Source organism: Siphateles boraxobius, unplaced genomic scaffold (assembly GCF_051911475.1).
Source record: "Siphateles boraxobius isolate OS27281-9 unplaced genomic scaffold, OSU_SipBor_1 25, whole genome shotgun sequence".
Taxonomy (NCBI): domain Eukaryota; kingdom Metazoa; phylum Chordata; class Actinopteri; order Cypriniformes; family Leuciscidae; genus Siphateles; species Siphateles boraxobius.
Window position 1 is genome coordinate 3,910,831 of NW_027508866.1, and position 22,929 is coordinate 3,933,759.

Consider the following 22,929-nt stretch of genomic DNA (forward strand, 5'->3'; position numbering starts at 1 on the left):
CGAATTGAACATTTAAATTGAAAATTTCTTTTACATTTTTCTAAAAAGGGGACGTAGTTGGCATCTCATTACAAGCGTCCTGGTTGCGTATGCAACCCACCGTTCCCTGAAGGAGGGAACGGAGGACGTAGTCGACGGTCGACTGAATGGGGATCATGCTAGGGAGCCTATCATCTTCGATTACTATTGAACGAGCCAATGTAATTTGGCGTGCGTGATTTGCATCACACACTCCGCCCCCGCGGCGCGGGTATAAATACGGAAGTGGATACACGCACTAGTTGCTTTTCGCTGAGGAGCCGAGAGTAACCCGGGGTCAGCGGTGGTCCAGCGGTAGTGGTAAGGGGACTACGTCCTCCGTTCCCTCCTTCAGGGAACTGTGGGTTGCATACGCAACCAGGACATTCCCTTTCAGTCGATAACGTCAGACGTAGTCGACGGTCGACTGAATGGGGATAACCTTTGAAAACGCCACTAAAGCTGCCACCTTCCAGTGCCTAAACAAAAGCCTCCTGATGCCCCCGCCAATTTAAGGCGGGGAAGGACAGGGCTTAGGCCAGGGAAGTCACTGCTGTTCCTACAGGACCACTGGGAAAGCGTTCCCCGTACATTGGAAGGAAGGGACGCTGCGGAAGCCACATCCAACCCAGAGGGAGGTAACGTGGAGAATACACATATGAACTGGGCGGAAACCGGGCAGTCTAACATATGGAATGACACTGGGGTGGCTCCAGCCTAAGACGGGGGGAGACACACCGGACAGTGACGGCAGAGAGACTCTGCCCGAAGGAAAACACGGGCTCACCGCAGGGAGCCGTATCGTGAAAGAATACACATATGGGGTCGCCGAAGGGACCGCAACATATGGACCCAGCCTAACACAGGTTCCACACTGCTTACGAGTGGTAGGCCTAACACCAGACGTTCCGCACGTCCGACGTCGGAGGGGTGTGGAGGAACTCAACAGGGTTCAATTTTAAGGGAACTCAACTGGAGTAGAAAGGCGCACGCATCCAGTCCATAGGAGGGGAATGGCGCAGCAAGCCGACACTTGAACCGGGTTCACGGTGAAACTGGCTTCATGAGAAGGGAGCCCACGGGAAGCAGCGGTTCAACTAGGTGTCGTCCAGCCCCCAACTCTAGAATCTGTTTTAGCAAAGCATATCGTCAACGCCCAGGCGGAGCACTTTACACTCATCATAGAGGAGCTCAACACCTAAGTGGACATGTTGCATCTCGGATCTTTACCGAAATGAAGGCAAGCACTAAGTTCAACTTTGCATGGAAGCAGCCTTCCCTCTCTGCTGAATTCCAACAGATATTTGTAGAGCTGGTCTGAGGTCTATGACTTGCATTCTGTACACGTCCAAGCGAACGGACAGAGAAGCCAGGGCTGGATTTGCCTCCTCCAGGGCAGCGCTTGCAGGCTCACCACCTGCTCCTATTACGGGAGAGGTAGGAAACTTGGGCACAATCCGAGCCGGGGTCTCAGCTTGTGAGAGTTAGCCGGCCCAGACTCCAGGCACAATACGTTGACCGAAAGCGAGCAAGTCCCTACCCTCTAGTAGAGACCACGCGAGCAGGAGAACTGATATAACAGATTTTTTAACTCACTGCCTGCAGTGGCTCAGGGGCGGTCTCTGCACCAGGGACAAGGCCCAAGAGGATAAAGAGGGACACAAGGATTTACAAGACCTTGCTCCTCAGGAACCTGACGATCAGAACGTGCTTCTGCATACTTCTGCAACACGATGAGCGTCGTTTAAACACCGAGGCAACATCATTTTGAGGGTGAAGGAAAACAGCCTACTGCAACCCATTTTGCAGGAGAGAGAGCACTGAAGTGATCGAAAGCTTTCAGGATCTCCTCTGGAGAGAAGACGCACTCAACGACTAGGTTCTACTTCTAAAGGCGTAAGCACGCTACCCAATTCTAGGGGGTGCTCGCAGAAGTGATGGTATCTATCACATGTTCTTGTAATAGCCACCTGAACCTCCGCGTTCCGATATAAGACCGCCCGGAATCTCCGGGGGCAGAACGCGTGTGCCATCGTGCCCCGTCCCCGAAAGAGTTTTCAGGGGAAGTCAGGAAGGCTGTTGATGGGAAACAGGTCCAGTTGGGCCAATAAGGGGCAACTATGAAGACCTGTTCCTCTCCTGACTTGGCACGTAGGTGCACGCGACGGGCGCAAAAGACAGGAGCATTGCTCAATACAACATGTGAAGATCACTGGGCTTCAGGAGCATTCTCTGCTCAGCACTTGGGTGTGACAAGTTCACTGAGCTTCAGGAGCATTTCTGCTCAACACTTGAGTGCGAAGAACTTCACTGAGCGACAGGAGCATTTCTGCTCAGCACTTGAGTGTGACAAGTTCACTGAGCTTCAGGAGCATTCCTGCTCAACACCTGAGTGTGATAAACTCACTGAGCTTCAGGAGCATTTCTGCTCAACACTTGAGTGCGAAGAACTACACTGAGCTACAGGAGCATTTCTGCTCAACACCTGAGTGTGATGAACTCACTGAGCTACAGGAGCATTGCTGCTCAACACCTGAGTGCGATGAACTTCACTGAGTTTCGGGAGCAATTCTGCTCAACATGAAGTGTGATGATTTCACTGACTTGAGCAGGCGCAAGGCGACCATGAGTCGCAGTCACTCTTAGAAGGCTCACTGGGGTTAAACGCATTTCTGCGGGCCCCTGGGGTAGCTGAGACCCAGTGTTTGTCCAAGGGTAGTCCGCTAGGTTTACACAAACACTGGCTGAAAGACGAAACCGGGGGGGCAACTGAGCGGCCCCGGAATGGTCATGACCCAGCTGGACCCAGGGGATGGAGTCTCCACTTGCCCTGGCTATAACTCTCGTGAGGCTCGATGGCGGCACGATTGAGTAAAGCGGGAAGAGTGGAACAAAGCGTCCTCAGAAGCTTCTGACTCCAAGGAGGAGGTGACGGGTGAGTTGTGAAAGCAGCGGTCGCAATGTCTAACAACTCGAGGCACGAATGCCCATGTAGTCGGGGGTCGCCCAGGCCCCCGTTAAAACACACCCATGTACATGGCCCCTCTGTTGAAGAGGGTTTGGCAGGAGACCGGGATGAACTATAGTCACACAGGGTGAGCTGCTCTGCCACGGTCACCTCGGGACTCGATCATGAAGCTAGCGCTGAAGCGGTCACATATGGAGGAAGCCAATGGCTGCAACTACCATATACCCCAGGAGCCTCTGAAAGTTCTTCCAGTGGGACCCTTTCTCACTTCAAACACCAGCTGAACACATTCTCATTGGAGAAACGTGTTAGACCGAGTCCATCTCCAAAACTGAAAAAGAGATACTAAGCCCGTGGGCGAGATTACTCTCTTCCGGTTGACCTGAAGACCCAACGGGCTCTGGAGCACTCGAAGGGAAGGACACTGTACTGATACTCCACCCTTTCACGCAAGAGATAGGTAGAGATCTGTTCTTAAGCACATGTCTTTCAGGTCGGAGCTGCAGACCAATCTTGGGCCAAGATGGTCACGACCCACCACCTAGTAGCACGAAGAACGAGTTTACAACTGGCCTTCGTACCGGCTGGAGGAGCGGCTATATCAAATCCTTCGCCAGCAGGATAAGATAAGCACGCACAAGTCAGGGGCACTGCTCAACACTCGGTGTGATGAATATCACTGAATTTTCAGGAGCACGTCTGCTCAACACCTAATGTGATGACTATCACTGACCTGAGCGGGGTAGCCGAGCCTGAGGTGGGGCAGCAAAGTAGAGAGAGTGGTGTCAGTGTGCTGTGCAACACTTACCTGTCTCCACAAGCGGCAGGGGGCGCGTGAGAAGGCGGATGACCGGGTCCTCGAACGCACCAAGCTGCCTGCTGGCGACCAAGGGAAGCTGAGGGATGTAAGGCTAATACAGGGTCACACCCGCCAGACTAGTCCACTTGGGACTCAGGAATAGAAAATCTGCTCTTTTTCTGAAAATGTGGGTACCAATGACCCCGTTTTTATAGGGGCCAGCGGCGGAACAGACACACACATAACAAAAAACTCCAGCCGGCCCTCCAACCAGCCAGAGGGAGTGGATCGGCGACCACTCCACGAGCAACTCTTCCATCCCTGAGAGCCCGACCAGGTTCAGCGTTTTCTTTTGCGCTGATGCTTACCACCTGGCTTGGCAGCGCCTGGAGCAGGCTGGGCGCCCCCTCCGCGGCCGGCTCCACGCCGGAACCTGGGTGAAGGCTGCTGCGATGGTCCGGCGGGAGCTGAGGCGGCTGCGGGCGGACGCCCTCGGCGACGAGCAGGCGGAGGATCTGACCTCGGTGGGCGGGTGTAGGCAGCAGCGTCCCTCCGAGGCAGGATGTGCCGGATGGCCTCCGTCTGTTTCTGAGCTGTAGAGAACTGTTGGGCAAAGTTCTCCACAGCGTCGCCGAATAACCCAACCTGGGAAATGGGAGAGTCCAGGAACCGAACCTTGTCCGCTTCTCTCATATCGGCCAGGTTGAGCCAGAGATGGCGCTCCTGGACCACCAGTGTGGACACCGCCGAACCGACCGCGCGAGCTGCAACCTTCGCCGCCCGGAGGGCGAGGTCAGTTGCAGTGCGGAGCTCACCCATGAGCTCACGGTCCGAACTACCCTCGTGCATGTTCATGAGTGCCTGGGCCTGGTGGACCTGGAGCAACGCCATGGCATGCAAGGAGGAAGCGGCTTGCCCACAAGCTTTGTAAGCCTTGCCCGTAAGAGCGGACGAGAACTTACAGGCTTTAGAGGGGTGACGAGGATCACCTCTCCAGGAAGCGGCCGCCGTTGGGCATAACTGCATCGCAACGGCCCGCTCCACCGGAGGGATAGCCTCGTAACCCTTCACCGCTCCCCCATCAAGGGTAGTGAGGGGGGAGGAGCTACTCAGGCGGTTTCTGGCAGAGAAAGGTGCCATCCATGCCCTCGTCAGCTCCTCATGCACTTCAGGAAAGAAAGGAACTGGGGCGGCGGACTGAGAACCAGTACGGCCCGCCCCGATATACCAATCATCCAACCGCGAAGGCTCGGGACACGGTGGAGGGTTCCACACGAGCCCTACCGCCTCGGCGGCCTTTTTCAGCATAGCTGACATCTCTGGATCTGGCTCGGGCAACACTGGTCTCCCGGAGGGAGGCAGTGCAGCCGAGTCATCATCTCCAGAGTTCAGCTCCCCCTCCGATATCCCCTGGAGGGGCCCCAAATGATACGGCTGGCCTGTCCATTACAGAGGGACCAGAGGGACCAATGGGGAGCTCCACCGGTTGCGGTGTGACAGAGGAGTGAGGGACCCACGGGGCCTGGCCGGGCAGATTACCCCTCACTGTGATCCTCAGATCACCCAGCTTGGACGGCGCCCCAGTCCTCCTCTGGGAAGGTAACCCGGAGGAAGAACAAGGGCGGGGCCCAGAGGTGGGGACTGCACCGACGCTTTTGACGAAGGCGAGTCTAGATCTCAACACCGAGATGGTCATGTTCCCGCAGTGAGAACATGACTCATCCACGAAAGCTGCCTCAGCATGCTGTAAGCCCAAACATGCGACACAACTTTCGTGACCGTCAGAGGGGGATAGTGCCAGACCGCACCCAGAAACGCACGGATGGAATGGCATCTTGAAAAAACGCACTCACACCCGTGTTGCTCTTTTAGGAAATGGGACCGTCACCAGTGCCGGAGCACACAGGGAATGACCGCGGCAAACACTGAATAGTCTTTCAACTAGCAGTGAAGCACTCACTTCTCGCCCTCTAACCAACCGTCAACACACAAACAAACAATAGAAATTTGATGCTGTTAAAACAGCAGTTGAGAGCTGAGAAGCTCGCGATCACCGCTGCACCACGCTGTAGAACACCAACACTGGAGAGGTCTTCCCGAAAGAACACCGACACACTCGCTCGTTGAACACAACAGCACTCTTCAGAGACATCAAAGACGAACGGCTCCGAAGCGAAAGGCAACTAGTGCGTGCATCCACTTCCGTATTTATACCCGCGCCGCGGGGGCGGAGTGTGTGATGCAAATCACGCACGCCAAATTACATTGGCTCGTTCAATAGTAATCGAAGATGATAGGCTCCCTAGCGTGATCCCCATTCAGTCGACCGTCGACTACGTCTGACGTTATCGACTGAAAGGGAACTAAACTTCCTAGTTACAACAACTCTTAGATGGGTAAATTTGTGAAAGATCTTTAAGCCTCGGCTTCCTCCTTGACTTCTTGGCCCGGTTTTTCAAAAGTAATCCATTAGGATTTTGGATAACGGATTGGATCTTGAAAATGGGTTTTTCAAAAGAAAAAACGGATTACATAATTGGATTAGATCACGTAATCCAATCTTGGTTTTGATCTGGATCAAACCTTTAGTTTGGGTTTTTCAGAACTTTTTTGTAGGATTTGGATCACTTTGATCCAAAAAAATCTGGATTAAACTGATTCCATCAGAAGGGTGGATTCAGCGTGGATTTCATGCCCAAAATGTAATGGAAACTTTAAAAATGTCTCAAATAATACTATATTTGGATCATGCAGTATCTTACAAGATATCCTATTTATTCATAAGGTTTTAATTTTATTTGTTCATCCGTCAGGCTACAGTGATTAGGTAGGCTTTAACGTATTCAGCCTTTCAGTATAGGCCTACAGCAAAGTAGAAAGAGTTTGGCCTCATAAAATAATCCCCCAAACAGCTGTCAAACTCGACCAAAAACAATACATTTTATTCTGTCACTAATTGATATATATATTCATCACAATCGAAAATATTTTTGTTTTTAGAATATTTATTAGTGATGCATGCAATGATTACAGAATAACCAAAAAAATGCAAAGAATGGCAGACACTTACTAATTGAACCAAAAGTCAAACAAATTTCCAGTCACTTACTGAGAGAGATGTTTATTACACATAAGTAAATATTTTATTACAGACGTTCATCACACTTTTAAAAAGGCAAAGTTTTTCTTTAATTCTTTATTACATTCTATAATAACTTTTCCTTTATGCAAAGAAAGTTAATGTGGTAGTTTTAATGCAGTAATGTTTTAATTTTTTTTTAAAGTACATATTTTCAGTTCCTTAAACCAAAGAACAGCAGAGCAAGCTTTATTCAGATTGTGTATCATATTGAGTTTGTTTGATGGTCTTTGCTGTGGAATCTGAAGTTCAGCTGGACTCACTGAAACAGGAAGTAGAAGAGCAGAGGAGACACCAGCAAGAGGAAGCTTCCCTTATACACGCCATCTAATCAAGACAGGAAGGACATTAGTATTAATTTACACTCCACTGCTAATACATATAATAATAATAATGATAATAATAGTTATGAAAACGCATTTTCATTGTTGATCAATTTTTCACCGATGTTTTTAAAACAATAAAACTCTGAAAGTACTAGACTAATTCATAAGCTTCTTCTTTTCATGTTGCTAGAGCTTTACACTATTTTTGACTACTTTTGAAATTGTGCTGCTTATTAACAATCACTTGTTCATATTGATTTATTGTTTGTATAATTTCCTCATTTTAAGTTACTGTGGATGAAATCAAACTGCTAGCGCATAATCAAACAAAGGGAAATACCTGCGGCATTGCAAAGATCAGTGTTGCAGCAGCTCACAGTCACTGTCTCTTTAGCTGTCGTTAGAGTCCCTGATTCACATACAGGTATGCACCCTTTAGTTATGCCGGAACCTGTAAAAAATACATAAATGTCCATATAATAAGATAATAAAACAATTCCAAGTATACTTTCTCTCCAGCGGTATCACTTATACAGCAGATTCCCACATTATACTGGACTTACCAGTGGATGATTTAACCTTAATGCTTGAACATTGAGAAACTCCAGCTTCACATGTCTCCACTTTTGCTTCACAGGAAGCGCTCGTCTCAGATGTGCAGGAGTAACACTTGAGAGAATAACCTTACAGACAGAGAAAGACATTGAGTTAGCGCTCTACAGTATGATTAGCAAATAATACATTTCAATACTTGCTGTTTTCTGTACCTCCAGTGAGAGAAATGAATAGAAGAACGACGGAGACCTGCAGATTCATCTTGTGTCAGGAACTGAATAACTGTACAGAAGTAATGCTTCGGTTTCTTTTATGTCTGTTCAGAAAGGGGTGGGTTTAGGACTCTTTGTGACGTCCCCAAGGAACTATGACAGTTACTAAGGTAAACTGAAACTTAAGCACGGGTGCTAACCCACAGTGGCACACCTAAAAATAGATGCACAGAGTCACAAAAACGGGGTATGCAGTGCATAGGGACGCGGGACGGGAGGGGGCGCCATTGTGTCAAAATAGTTATTTGAAAATCTCCTTTAATAAAACTTTATAAATAATCCAACATTGTTTGTTTAAAAAGTATGAAAGGAAACTTTTTTATTTATCTTTTGTTTAGCACTTTTAATGATTATTTTATTATACCAATATCAACCTCACACCCTCCGACTTCTTTAAGTCTGTCCAATGACCTGGATAGATGTGGGAAGCGTTCTGGGGCGCAGAGCAGGAAAAGGGAAAATGATAAGCTTAACCTGTTATTATTATTATTTTATATCATTGTAAGTCTTTCAATTGTTCAACATTTAAAGGAGAACTCATTTTTGTTGTAAAAAACTCATATTTTTTTTGTAAATTTGGAGTGCTGTCAGTACAGAGAACAACGACAAAAATCGGTGTTGCCTACACCGTGTTATCTTCTTTTTAAAATTTGCACCCTGTTGACTTAAATGGGGCAAGTTTTAAACCTGCTTTTAGCCTCTTAACATCCTTGATGTGTCATTACCAGTGCACAGCCATGTGAGTGATTTTATTCAGAGTGAACACGGTGAATCTGACTGCAGTAGATGTGAAAGATATGAATAAAAGTGATGTTAATTCAGCCAGCTCACATACCTGTATTTACTTCCTGTTTTCGGTCGAAGTCCACAGTAGTCGATTGTCGAGTGCGCTCGCGCGATCATTGGTAAAAAAAAAAAAAACCTCCTCCGTGTGTTCAACATCTGATTCGGATGAAATATCCATTTGACCTGATATTCTCAGAACACTTCACAGCACCGTCATCGGCTGACAGCTGACAGTCTGAGTCTCCATTGTTGCTTAGTTACCAATGATTTTATTTACCAAGTTTTTGATTATGAAGCACGCTGTGATTTATTCTCAAGTGACTTACCTATAGTGCCCCCTATAGAGACAGACAGTCAGAATGACAGTTTTTGCGTGAACGTTAGAGGCAAATAATAGGCCCATATACCCAAGTCAATGTATTATTCTTTTCTTTTTGTATTAGTATTTAAATATATTTAATTTACAACTAATTTAATCATTTATATCTTGATGCATTTTATTTAGAATTATTTTTTTAGCACTTGGTTATGGCAAGGTGGCTTACAAGCACTACCAGGTTCTGCAACAGAGAGGACCCTGAAGGGAAGAATTCAAAATCAACAATGCATTTATTGAAAATCAACTTTTAAACAGTCGGGCAGCCGAGTCCCGAGCCACCAACAGGGCTGAGGCTAAAGGGGTATCCGTTCACCAGGCAGGGATCAATAACAGAAAGCAGTCTGAGGTTAAATGTGGAAGATCAGTAACTGGACAGGTAGGCAGCGAAACCAGTGGACAGTTCAGGACCGAGGTCTGGGGCGAGAGTCAGCCAAAGCAAAGCCAAAGCAAAGAGAGCGAAAAAATAGAGAACTCAGATTATGATAATTGGAAATTTTCCCAGCACTGGTTAAGTGGCGAGTTCCTCTATGGCGGACAGATCTGAAGGTCCACGGTTTAGATTTACCGATTCCGAAGCCGCTATAGTATGGACCTTATAATATGTCAAAATGATTTGAATTTGAATTGTGTAAATTTGAATTATTGACAAGTGTAATCTAACAAATTGAATATTATGTGGAATTTTAAATAGTTCTGAATTTGATTTCTTTAAACGAATATTGAACATTTGAAATTTAACGAATTGAAATGTTTTTATGACTGCATTTTATAGACATTTATTTTCAAACAGCTGTTTTTTTGTTCTGAGTTCCTAGACTGCAAATATCCAGTTTAAAAAAATACAGATTCAAGTTTTCAAGATGAAGAAGAAATTCGGAACCAGAGAATGTCTAATAATGGGAGAACTGTCACTCTCTGGAAACTTCCGGCTTCTGAACTGGCTGCAGTTCCACTCTGGTCCCATATGAGGGCGCTCTCAGGACGAGTGCAGAATGAATGGAGGTCTATGGAGCTATACCCCTCAAAATCCACTTTTCTCAGGATAAAATTTTTTGTCTAGTAATTTGAATGTTGTATTCGAAAGGAGATGCAAAGAAATTACTCATTGCTGGGTGTTAGATTTTTTAGAGTCACTTTAAAAGTCTTTTAAAATGTCAATGACGTCATACACATCGTACGTCCAGAGAACTGCTTTACGGCAATCCTTCAGTCACTTTGGTGCTTTTGCGCTCTGCACTTTCTTTTCTCTCGAGGCATCGACAACACAGCTGACAGGTAAATACACGTGCTAGAAGAGTTTTTGTTTTGTTGTTTTAAAAGACCACGCAGAAAATACACACACAAAAACACACATATATGTGTGAACCACCGTAAATTCAGGTAGGCTTTGACAATTAACACAGGAGCACATACGTTACCTTTTTTCGTCCTTGGGAAATGAGAAATAGGACAACCCTTGCCCACTATTAGAACAATTTATCATTGCACACCTGCAAGGCATTTTTCTCCGTTTTCAATTTTTAGTGATATTTAGCACTATTGAGCGGGACATTGGTGGTTGTTGTTTTTTAAGGTGGCAATACTATACTATATGTATCCTGTGTTTCCTAACACAAGAATAACACAACAAGTACTCAAATTTAATTTATTTTCCATGTACATTTTCTGGTCCCGCTTCGGATGCCTCGATGCCACCAAGCCGTATCTCTGGACGTAATCAGTCCTTCACTGACCAATCAGCGTTCATTAGCAGAATGCTAGCGGGTAATGGGCAACAACAACTCAACCTGTAAGAAATCGAAAGGACTCGTTCATTCAAATTTCGACCTATAACCCATGTTGAACTTGCAAAACCTACAATCAAATCTGAGATTTCTCAACGGCAATCGGGTGAAAGAGACAAATTTAGTCGTCTAGCTCCATAGAATCCCATTCATTTAGCACTCAGGGCGATCACCTCCAGTGGAACTCTGGTGGAACTACAACCAAAATTCGGTACAATCATTTAGGGAGTGTATAATAATTTACTTAATAGGGAGTGAATAGGCTCTCCGTAGACGGGCTCTGTCTGAACTTCACATTCAGTTTTCTAAAATTCAAAACACGGAAAATTCAAATCGTACAGAGAGTAGGTCACAGGTCATCCACAGGAAATAGTAAAGGATCTCAGAAAAGTCGAACAGAGCATTTTGGACAGTTACAGAGATGCACAGTGGATGCTCTTGAACCAGGACCGTGTTTGCGACAGGAAACTACATCAGTGCAGCTCTGTAACTGTCCAAAATGCTCCGTTCGACTTTTCTGAGATCCTTTACTCTTCCCTGTGGATGACCTGTGACCTACTTTCTGTACATTATGCATTTTCCGTGTTTTGAACTTTAGAAAACAGAATTTGAAGTTACGAATTTCTTCATCATCTTGAAAACTTGAATCTGTATTTTTAAAATCTGGATATTTGGAGTCTAATTCAGAACAAAAAAGCTGTTTGAAAATACATGTCTATAAAATTCAGCCATAAAAACATTTGGTAACACTTTAGAATACGGTTCCTTCGTTAATGAATAACTACACAAGAACCAATGAGTAACACAATATTAACAATCTAGTAATTATTATTAACTAACAAGAAACTCTGATTAACGAAGTAATAGTGCACAGATGAAAGTGGTAGTTCACTATTAACTAATCATTAACTACTATTTTTTAATGCTTCCCAGAGAACTACTGAAAAAGTTTATTAACAATCTAGTAACTACTATTAACTAAAAATAAACTCTGATTAATGAATTAGGAAGTAATAGTGCACAGATGAAAGTGGTACTTCATAATTCTATGGAAATTAATAATTATTTGGATCCGTATTCTAAAGCGAAGATCATGCGAACTAACTAGTAATGACTCAAGTGTTACTACATGATCTAGTCATGATTTGTGCAACCAAACACAAAAGTCATTTCAAGCGTTTGAGATTTTTTGTGAACTTTAGTATACTTTTAGAAAATTTCTTTAGAAGTATGTAGTAACACTTGAGTCATTACTAGTTAGTTCCCATGATCTTCACTTTAGAATACGGATTCCAAATAATTAGAAATTCCCATAAAAGTATGTAGTAACACTTGAGTCATTACTAGTTTGTTCCCATTATTCTTACAGTAGTTACTAATGAAAAGCCAATAAAGTGTAGAATCTTCTCACTCACAAGATATGCACACACACACACACACACATATATATATATGAGCTAAGAGACATACATAAAAACATATTTTTTTGGGAGGTAGGTTAAATGATATAATAACTGTATATGGTATTTGGATGGCTGATGACTCAATATGTTCCAGTCGTCACCGTGACTCTAGTGATTCAATGCCAGTCCAGAGGAATGCCGGAAGATTGGCCACAGGACAAGTAAGGTCCCGACAACTGCATTTAAAAATCTATTTCTTTAAAATTATTCAGTTGATAAATAGACAGCATAGGCCAATTATTAACAGCTTTCCCAAATCATAAGTCTGCTGTAATATTACATATTGATAATGTAAACAACCTTCAAATGTTCAAATGTTAATGTAGTGCTAGTCATTTATCCTGCATTGGTTATTGATTAGTTTTGTATGAATTATGAAAAATTTCAGTAGTTCTCTGGGAAGAATAAAAAAAAATAGTAGTTAATGATTAGTTAATAGTGAACTACCACTTTCATCTGTGCGCTATTACTTACTAGTTCGTTAATCAGAGTTTCTTGTTAGTTAATAATAGTTACTAGATTGTTAATATTGTGTTACTCATTGGTTCTTGTGTAGTCATTCATTAACGAAGGAACCGTATTCTAAAGTGTTACCAAACATTTCAATTCATTAAATTTTAAATTTTCAATATTCGTTGAAAGAAATCAAATTCAGAACTATTTAAAATTAGATTAGATTATTGTTAGATTACACTTGTCAATAGGCCTACTTCAAATTTACACAATTCAAATTAAAATAATTGTCATATTATAAGCTCCATATTTGAAGGGCGAAGATTATTGGAATCTGAAGCATGAATATTATCATTAGCATCCGACTCGCTGGATGTTGCTGTGTCTGTTTCGCATTCATTCCCAGGTGACTCACGAAGACCCTGTGTTTCTTCAGCGTCAGCCAACAAAACTTTTGTCTAGACGTGTAAAAAAACAAAAAACAACCCTGTCATCTATAGCCATTGTTGCTGCTAAAATGAGCCGAATCCAGACAGAGATTTTGTACTGTCGAGTATCATACTGTAAGAACTGTCTAGAGATGATTTATTATTATAATTTTTTAATAATAGTAGGATAGTTCTAATGCATGAGAAAACAATTAAAATGTAAAATAATTATTTAAGAATTATTAAACGTTAAAATGTAATTAATATAAAAAAATATATATGTAACCTATTTCCATGGCCATTCCATTCCATTTTTAAAGCCATAAAAAAAAAAAAAACTGACTGCCACAATTCCAGTGGAGGGACTGACTAAACTTATTGCTCATTGTTATTTTTTGCTATTATTTTTCTTTATTCATTTTCATAATAATTTGTATAATGTATTTTGTGAAGTTAGAGTGTGTTGTACATGCGTGCTGAGGAGAGACATGAGATGAGCTTTTGAATTGAAGTATGTTTACAATGCAAAATAGGGGTTTTCCAATAATGAAGAGTACATCGACAGTTGGCTATTTTATACATATATATATAAGGAAAAGGAATATTTCCACTGATGCAAATGTACCACAAATGAATACACTGAAGGACAGTTTTCTTAATATGGAAAGTGGATTGTGCCATGTGTAAGCATGAGGTATACACTCTAAACAATTATGTGTTGGTATTACTTCAAATATATATGCACCATTTTTGCTTCACACTTTTTAAGTAAACCCAACTAGGAATAATCTTACTTATTTTACTCTAAAGGATCATCCATGAAGCCACCTTCGTGACAATCCTCAGTGTGTGTGTGCTGTTCCAGTTCCTCAAGGTTACCATGACTATCCAAAGAAAAAGCATAGCAACTGTGTATTTAATTACACCATTACTTGGTAGTTTCTTGGTAATTGTTTTACAGTGGTAAAAATATAATGCATTTATATAACACAAAATGAGATGGAATGTTTAGAAATAACAAGAAAGCACACCTTTATATTTAATAAATAAAATAAACCTTACAGTTTATTGTTTTATATCTGTTTTATTTGGGTGAAAGTGATTTACTGCCATATTAAGTTGATTATTGAGGTTTGCAGTAGGGATGTCAATTCACACAAATTCCAATGTTCAATTATCATTTAAATGAATGATCAATTAATCTTTAACCTTAAAACTGCAAGATGCGTCTACTGCAGTCACATATACAGTCGTGCTCAGAATTAATGGCACCCCTGGTAAATATGATCAAAACTGTCTGTAAAAAATATATCCTTTTGATTTTTCATTCAAAAAATTGCTAAAATTCTAAACTTTCATCGAAGTAAAGTAATTTAAAGTGTGGGGTGGGGTGGGTAGGAGGGGGGGGGGTCACATTATGAAATAAATATTTTCCTCCAAAACACGTTGGCCACAATTATTGGCACCCCTAGAATTTTTTTTACGAGAAAAATATCTCTGAAGTATATTCCCATTAATGTTTATACAGAAGAAGCACCAACATGGAGCTGGGAATCTGAAGGAACTGGAAAGATCCTGTATGGAGGAATGGTCTCTGATCTCTTGTCAGGTGTTCTCCAAACTCATCAGGCGTTACAGGAGAAAACTCAGAGCTGTTATCTTGGCAAAGGAAGATTGCAAAAAGTATTTAATAAAAGGGTGCCAATAATTGTGGCCAACGTGTTTTGGAGAAAAACATTTATTTCATAATGTGATTTATACTAACAAAACCTTTTGCCATCACCTCTACCTTTTCCTTATTTGTTATCGCGTTCTCTTTTCCTGCAGTCAAAACTGGGTAATTCCATTCTCTCCCCCACTCCCCGCTGATATGCCTTGCTTAATTTGATTGTCTAATATCTCAACACTTAATTCATCATTAATTTGCCTAAACAATTTATTACTTTCCTCCTGGAATTTTCCCCAATCAGCTTTCTCAAAAATCCATTTTCCACTTGCTTCCCCAATACTCCATACTATTTCTATATTTATTTTACATCACACTGGATAATGATCACTACCTATTGTGCCATCTTTATGCACTGTCCAATCACATCTTGCTGCAATTCTATTTGAAACTAATGTGAGATCTAATACTGATTCTTTTCCAGTGTTAACATCAATTATTGTACATACACCATTATTTAAGCACACTAAATTCTTTTCATCTAGCATTTATTCTATTGTTTGACCATTATAATCAGTTTTTTCACTCCCCCACAATGTATTATGCCCATTAAAATCCCCACACCATATAATATTATTACAATGTTGTCCCTCTATCTCTTCTAGCTTATTTTTGTCCCTCATTTTACAAGGATTATAATAATTAAAAACTCTTTCCAGCCCTTACTTTCACTACTACATACTCTTGTTCCTTTCCCACTCCTAAGATTTTATACGCTATTTCTTGCTTTATAAATGTTGCACACCCTCCTCCTCCTTCTATCATACCTTACCGCCACATAGTCATATAAAACAAAATCCAATTTAGGTTTTAACCAAGTGTCTTGAATGCACACCATCTCTGGTTTTTCTACCCTACTACCAACAAATTGCTTAAAATCCTGCCTTTCAGCTAAGAGACTTCTCGCATTCCATTGTAAAATCAGCATTATTAGGTTTAAGAACCTAATCATGATGTCTCCTGACTTGCTTGCATCCTGAGTTCATCATTTATTTTCTCCCATTTCAGCCCTGTCCAATTGGTGCTTTCACAATTATTTGAATTCTTTCTGTTTTTGACTTAATCTCATGAGTTGCATTAATTACTCCTGCAATGAATGTGACCAGTTTCTTTTTTTCTATCCATGCTTTCCTCTTCCCTTGCTGATCATTCATTTCCTCTTGTCCTTTATTCACTCTTCCCTCTATATTCTGGTGCCTCTGTCCATTCATCTTAACTGCTTCAGCATATGACACTTCTTTTAGTCTTATCTTCTGTACTTCTACCTCTTTTTAAGTGCTTCACATCCCCAGTATGCTACTACACTATGGTTTCCTCCACAGTTACAACACTTAGGTTGTGTTCCCTCACCACACATCCCATAATCATGTTCACCTCCGCATCTAGCACACCTTCTTTTCCCTTTGCACGTTTTAGCTATATGCCCAAACTCCTGACAGTTGTAGCATCTCATTGGTTTCTGTACATATTCTCTCACATTGTATTTTACATATCCAAAATATACCTCTTCAGGTAATTCTTTCTCCTCAAATTCAATCAGTATTGACTCTGTGTCCTTTTTCTCTATTCCTTTGGTCAGTCTTTTTACACCTTTCACTGTGAAATTACCCACTCTCATGTTTTCCATTATTTCTTTATAATTTACATTAATGGGAATCCCATAAATCACTCCTTTGCATCCATTAAATCTCTTTTCTCCAACTTTTACAACCTTCTGAAACTTAACTCTGAACCCAATTTATGTCATCTTTTTAGATTTGTCGAACTGTATCTCATTTTCACATCCAATTAGCAAATTTCCATCTCCTAGAATCCTTGCATATTTCACTTCCCCAATCTGATTCTTGATGATTTTTGTTAATTTAATCAGGTCAATTTTCTTAACTCCGCCTTGTCCTTCAAATCTAACACCTACATTCAATATTCCTTCCTTTACTGTTTGTCCTGCCTTTCCACTTCCATCACTTTCTGAATCTTCAATGCTAGATGCATGTTTTTTCTTTCTTTTCCGACTCTTTCCCTTCTCATCACTTTCCCATTCATTTATCCTACTCTCATCTCCCTTACTACAAGCCATGCTAATACTCTCTCTGTCAGAGTCATTCCCTGCCATCTCCTACGGATTGCAAGGAACTTCCGGACCTATACAGGCCGTCGTCGATAATCCCACTGCAAGTTCCTCACACAACCCCTTCTTTAATTATCATTTTAAACTGTGTTTACAGTACCTTGACTTCTCAGTCCTTAGTCTTTCCTCCTAGTAACTTGTCGCTATGTTTGTCACTGTGTCAGTCAAAAAAACAGTCAGTCAATCAGACTCAGTCAGACTCAGTCAGACTCAGTCAGACTCAGTCAGTCGCGTGTTTCCTGCCCGCTAATGCTCTTCTCTCTTATCTGACACGCTCAGCTGAGTTCTTAAGCTCTCTCCTAACGAGCTGATGATCTGAATCAGGTGTGTTAAATAAGGGAGACATGCAAAAATGTGCAGAGCAGGGAGTCCCAAGGAGCAGGAATAAAAACTACTGGCATATATACACAAGTTTTTGAGCCGTTTCCGCTCTACATCCTAAACTCCTCCCGTTTATGCAATCCACTTCCGTTCTGGCGGGCTGGTAATGCTACCTAGCTCCGTTGTGCCGACAAAGCACTGATATCGCAGTGACAAAGAGGATAACAATTAACTTACAACATGAATAAAAGTGGTTCGGGAACGACGTGTGCGGTAGTTGGGTGCAAAAACTCGCGAAAGCACCTGAACGAGTGGTTAGATAGAGAGTGTTACGACCACAAACCAGCTACGAAGAGGCAATGTCCATGCGCTCCATTGTTTACATTTTTTCACAAGCCTGATACCGACTCGGAATCAAGGACCTGGCTGAAGGCATTGAATCTAAAGAAACCACCCCGCACCGTTTTTGTTTGTTCCTATCACTTTGTTGACCAAAAACCAACCAAGGATAATCCTTTCCCAGAGTTGTGGTTGGGATACAATCGCCCTCCCCAGCCAAAGAGGCGTCAACTCACCCAGCGGACCACTGTCTCCACCCAGAGAAAGAAACGCAGACTTGCATCTGAGGGTAAGTAAAGCAAATTTAGCTATGAATTTGACAATACTGTTAATTATGCACAAGTTGTCATACACTAACATTGCTACCGGTATTTTGCTGAGGCAGTTGATTGTTTTGGATATGGGACAAACAATGCCCACGATAGCTACATCATTAATTTTGTGTGTGTGTGTGTGTGTGTGTGTGTGTGTGTGTGTGTGTGTGTGTGTGTGTGTGCATGCCTGCGTGTGCCTTATGTTGCGTTCATGTGCGATGGTAATTATGGTAAATACCAAAAGCCGACGTGGAAAATGCACATGAACACCCCTCATGTGGTATTTTCCACTGGGCAACTCATAGAATATTTTGATGGACGAGTTGCCGAGATGAAATAACCTTTGAACTTTTCAAAAAGGCTGAGAGCACCCCAAGAGTCGTGAATGGTAAAAATATATACTATTCATGATCTAAAAAATATATAGCATATTATTTTATTATTATTACCTTTTGAGTTTTGATGCATCATTTTCTTGCTGTTGCAGATGACTTAAGCAATCTAAAATAGTTTTAGCTAAATAACAGGTCTGGATCTCCATCTTTTTACCACATTACAACAACAAAAGCACTTGAACGCAACACACTGGTAAATACCAGTTCACAAGTGGGAAATATCATATTTTCCTTAGCATGTGAACGCAGTCTACATCATAAATGCAATGCAAGGTGGCAGGCTGTTGTGATGGTGTGTGTGTGTGTGTGTTTGTGTGTGTGTGAGTGTGAGTGCAATGTTGTAATACAAATTTTGCCATTGTGATGTTTGTAGTGTTGTGGAAAAATTAATATTTTACTTTTCTTATTATTTACTTTCTTAGACATTGTGCTTTTTCTTTCAATTCAATCATGTGTTTCTCTCCTGGAATGTATTTTTTACCTGGCAGGAACAAAGACGCACAGTAAAAGAAATGGTCTATGCCTTAATTAATTTTGCTCCATCCATGTTTTCTCTTCCCCTTTTTAGATGCTCCTGAAACCTGTCAGCCTGCCTGTGAGGCCGAGCCTGCTACACCAAAATTTCGAGATGCCCAGACCCAATGGGAGGATCCGTCACATATTGACCACATGTACTGTTCAACAACACAGTCTGTTAAAGTAGACAAGGCCACACAGTGCGAGGCAGAAATGGGTCCTACTGTGACTAGCACCACGGTCATTGATGATGCTAGTTCCCGGCTGTATACAGGAGTGCGTATGGTTCAATTTTTCACCCTGGTGACAGTGTTGTTGCCTTTCAGTAAGCTATCAATTACCCTTCCTGTTGTTGACCAAATCCTGATGACCTTGATGAAGCTAAAACTAAACCTAATATTAGGAGATATTGCTCATCGCTTCAATGTGTCTACATCCATGGCAAGCATTGTGATTAGTCACTGGATTGACGTGATGGGTGAACAGTTCAAAGTCCTGATCCCCTGGCTTCCAAGAGAGACCATTCGTGCCACCATGCCCTTGTCGTTTCAGAGGAACTACCCTCGAACCACCTGCATCATTGACTGTGCCGAAAGTGCCATGCAGAGAGCCACAAACTACGACTCAAGGAGTGACACTTTCAGCCAGTACAAATCACGCAACACTGTGAAATATCTCGTCGCTGTGGCCCCTAATGGGCTAATCATGTTTATATCTGATGCCTATGCTGGCAGAAGCAGCGATAAGTTTATCACCATGGACAGTGGGTTCCTAGACTATCTGAGGGCTGGTGATGAGGTCATGGCGGACCGTGGGTTCACCATTCGAGACTTGCTTGATGAGAGAAAGGTCCGTTTGAACATCCCTGCATTCACCTACAGACGCAATCAGTTGACCAATGAGGAGACCACACGCACCAGGCGAGTAGCCAATGTCCGCATACACGTGGAAAGAGCAATACAGAGACTGAAGGTCTTTAAGATTTTATCCCAGACCGTCCCCATCAGCATGGCACCGAAACTGGACAACATCTTAACCATCTGTGCTGGCCTAGTTAACCTGAAGAGTCCACTGATCAGAGTGCCATCTGAGATTTAATTTTGCCTTGTGTCCTTGTCTACCAACACCCAGCCATGTTGCTCATTAAATACAGATAAATACAACAAATACTTCATGCATTGTATTTTTTTATTATATATGAATATTTTTAAGGTGATGTAATTGTGTGGGCTGCTTTTGTATTTTACTTTTTAATACCTGTTAGGATTAATCACACAATCTTTCTTGTTGAAGCCATTTGTTTAGTTTACTCAAAACAATTAATTCATCCAGTGTCATTTATGTACAGTATGAGCGTACTATGAATGATGAACTGTGTTAAAATAAATTGTAGCACTCTAAGGAACATAAAGCCTATAATTAATGATCGTAGTTCAGTGCAATAATTAAATGAAATGAAATTTCATATATGAAATGAAATAAAACTTTATTTTAACTCAAACAGTAGTGGCAAACATCTGTTTGCTCCTGTGGCCATGACCTAAATAAGGCAGTTTATTTTGGTTTTAAAATGCTGAGATATTTACTGCAGAACTGTAACCTTCCCTCAACAAAATCATCAACAATTTTCGGGAGCATGTGGGCAAAGTAGAATGTGCGCAGCCTTTTGATATGCCCCTGGACAAAGCCTTGGTCGTAGGGTACTTCAATTTCTAGGTGCTCAGTTTTGTTCCAGATCACCAACTTGGAGTGCTGAAGCCCTGTGCAGTGCATCCCAATTTGTACCTGCTTGTAGTAGCCTTTTGGACCATTGCAGGCAATATGGTAATCTACTCTATCTATGTTTGCCACAGTTGTGATTTCACAGTTCTTTGTTGCCAAAAATTCTGCAAGTGACTTGTTTCCAATCACAGGTGATTTGATCTCCAACAGAATGTCTTTGTTTATCACTCCATCGGGAGATGCTGCAAGCCACGGTTCCTTTTCGCACACCACTAAGCCTTTGGTTTCAATGCTGTTGCCCAGAGTTTCCAAATAGTCCCTCGCAAGTTCCTCCCCCTCCGCTCCTTGACGGGTTGCGGCATTACCACGGAAGGATGGGTGTAAGTGATCTGACAAAAACTTGTCAGGCGCCGTGGTTGAGCGAGCGGGCACCTTTTTAGCCGTGCTTGCTGTGATGCGCACTCTCCGTGCATCATGCCAGACCTGTTCTTTGCTCTGTGATTTTGTAACCTTCTCAATTTCCTCAAGCTGGGCTGTGGACATGTTAATGTATTTATCGTAGAAGGTTCTGCATTTTACACAAGCCAGTGGTGTGTGGTGCTCATCATGGGTTAGGAGATGGAGGCCTGGACATGGTGATGGCTCGATGATGGAGGAGGTATTTGCATTAAAGCAGAGCTGCAGAAGGCTATTCCCAGGGCATTTGAAAAGTTCTGCCATTGGTGATGCAAGTGCGTTCCTCCTCCACTCTTCATGAGTCCTAAAGCGTGTCACCTCCTGTGCCGGTTCTGGAGTGGTAGAGGATGGCTGTGAAGTTGGCGGCGGTTGATAGAGATCCTTCCTGTTGTGCCGTTTGAAGTGCACATACTTCATCTTGCTATGACCAGCATTCCACTGGTTCTGTCCGTCTGTACAGGCACGCCCGGTTTTCCCCTGTCTCACAGCATTTTCCACCTAGAGAGATATAGTCAGGGACGGATTTTGACTTGCAAGGCCCCGGGGCCAATTATCTCAAAGGACCCTCTATCACAATTTTTTTCCTGTTATTTTAGCTGCGCGTTCACAGTAGCTAATCCCCTGCGCTAAAAAGACAGGCCTATATTGTAGGGTTTACAGAATCGGGGCATAGGATAATAATCATAATAATCAACAATGGACTACATTGAGGTGTATGAAACACGTATTTATTGAATTAACTTCAGATATACACTAAACACTATACACAATTAATTAAAATACATTTACAATGAAAATGCATACAATTAAAATCAATTAAAAACACATTTATTGCATCACATGAATAAAAATGTATTCACATTAATAAAAAGTATTTGTTACAATAAAAAATAACATGCCTGTAAAGTTTTCTCTCTCTCTCTCTTTCTCTCTCTCTCTCTTTTTCTCTCTCTCTCTCTCTCTTTTTTTCTCTCTTTCTCTCTCTCTCTCTCTCTCTCTCTCTCTCTCTCTCACACACACACACACACACACACACAGTTACGTTCGCGCCCGCACATCTCACGCGCCTAATTATTATCATCATGGCACACACACTTTGCACTCTAGCCAAGTCGCCTATGATGTAGTTCGGATACCAACAATAAAAAAGGCCTAGGCTACAATGGTCAAATAATCTAGTTACCTTCCACAGAATCGCAGCTGAGTGGGAACAAGATCTACCTGGTCCAGCAACACACGTACATCCCGTAGTTTTAACTTCTCCAGCTTCAGTTACCAGCACCCAAGCATTATGCCACGCATTGTTCAAACACTGGCTAGGCTCTACATTTGCTTTAAGATAAATAAAGTGATCATGTTTGTATGACATAACACAACCGACTTTGTTGCTGTGCAGATATTGGTACGCCTCGGAGGCTTTCAGATTGTCCATTGCTTTTCCGTCTATTGCCATGGATTGTATAAAGTAGGAGCAAATATTACTGTACGTTATCCTGGGCCACGTCATCATGTTATCCTCCCAGTTCTGTACTGAATTCGGGTGGGGGATAGTAACACCATCTCCAGTTAAAGTAGTGGAACCGTGTTCCCAAGCTAGCATCTTAATAGCTGTGTTTACACCGGCAGACGCTGTGCAAACCAC

The 22,929-nt window shown here is 42.4% G+C and overlaps 2 protein-coding genes and 1 long non-coding RNA gene across 4 annotated transcripts in view; 1 reads left to right on the plus strand and 2 right to left on the minus strand.

The window, feature by feature from the left end:
- Positions 1-8,293, minus strand: part of LOC143749653 (ly6/PLAUR domain-containing protein 2-like) — a 549,686-nt gene extending 541,393 nt beyond the window's left edge. The window contains exons 1-2 of one of the 2 annotated variants that reach the window (XM_077242077.1): positions 8,018-8,293; positions 7,814-7,933 (exon numbers count right to left, since the gene is read on the minus strand). In XM_077242077.1, coding sequence (XP_077098192.1) covers positions 7,814-7,933; positions 8,018-8,066 — 169 coding nt within the window. In that variant the 5' untranslated portion in view covers positions 8,067-8,293. The remainder of the gene's footprint in view (positions 1-7,813; positions 7,934-8,017) is intronic. The other variant, XM_077242076.1, reaches the window with a different exon arrangement.
- Positions 6,877-7,662, minus strand: LOC143749657 (uncharacterized). The gene is made up of 2 exons (XR_013207065.1): positions 7,591-7,662; positions 6,877-7,251 (listed from the first exon to the last, which is right to left on the minus strand). It is a non-coding gene; the product is annotated as an uncharacterized LOC143749657 (long non-coding RNA).
- Positions 8,294-17,369: 9,076 nt separating the features above from the next.
- On the plus strand, positions 17,370-20,207 carry LOC143750714 (uncharacterized). The gene is made up of 3 exons (XM_077243890.1): positions 17,370-17,447; positions 17,942-18,173; positions 19,162-20,207. The coding sequence occupies exons 1-3, from the start codon at positions 17,370-17,372 to the stop codon at positions 20,205-20,207; spliced, it is 1,356 nt and encodes a 451-aa protein (XP_077100005.1).
- The last annotated feature ends 2,722 nt before the right edge of the window (positions 20,208-22,929 follow it).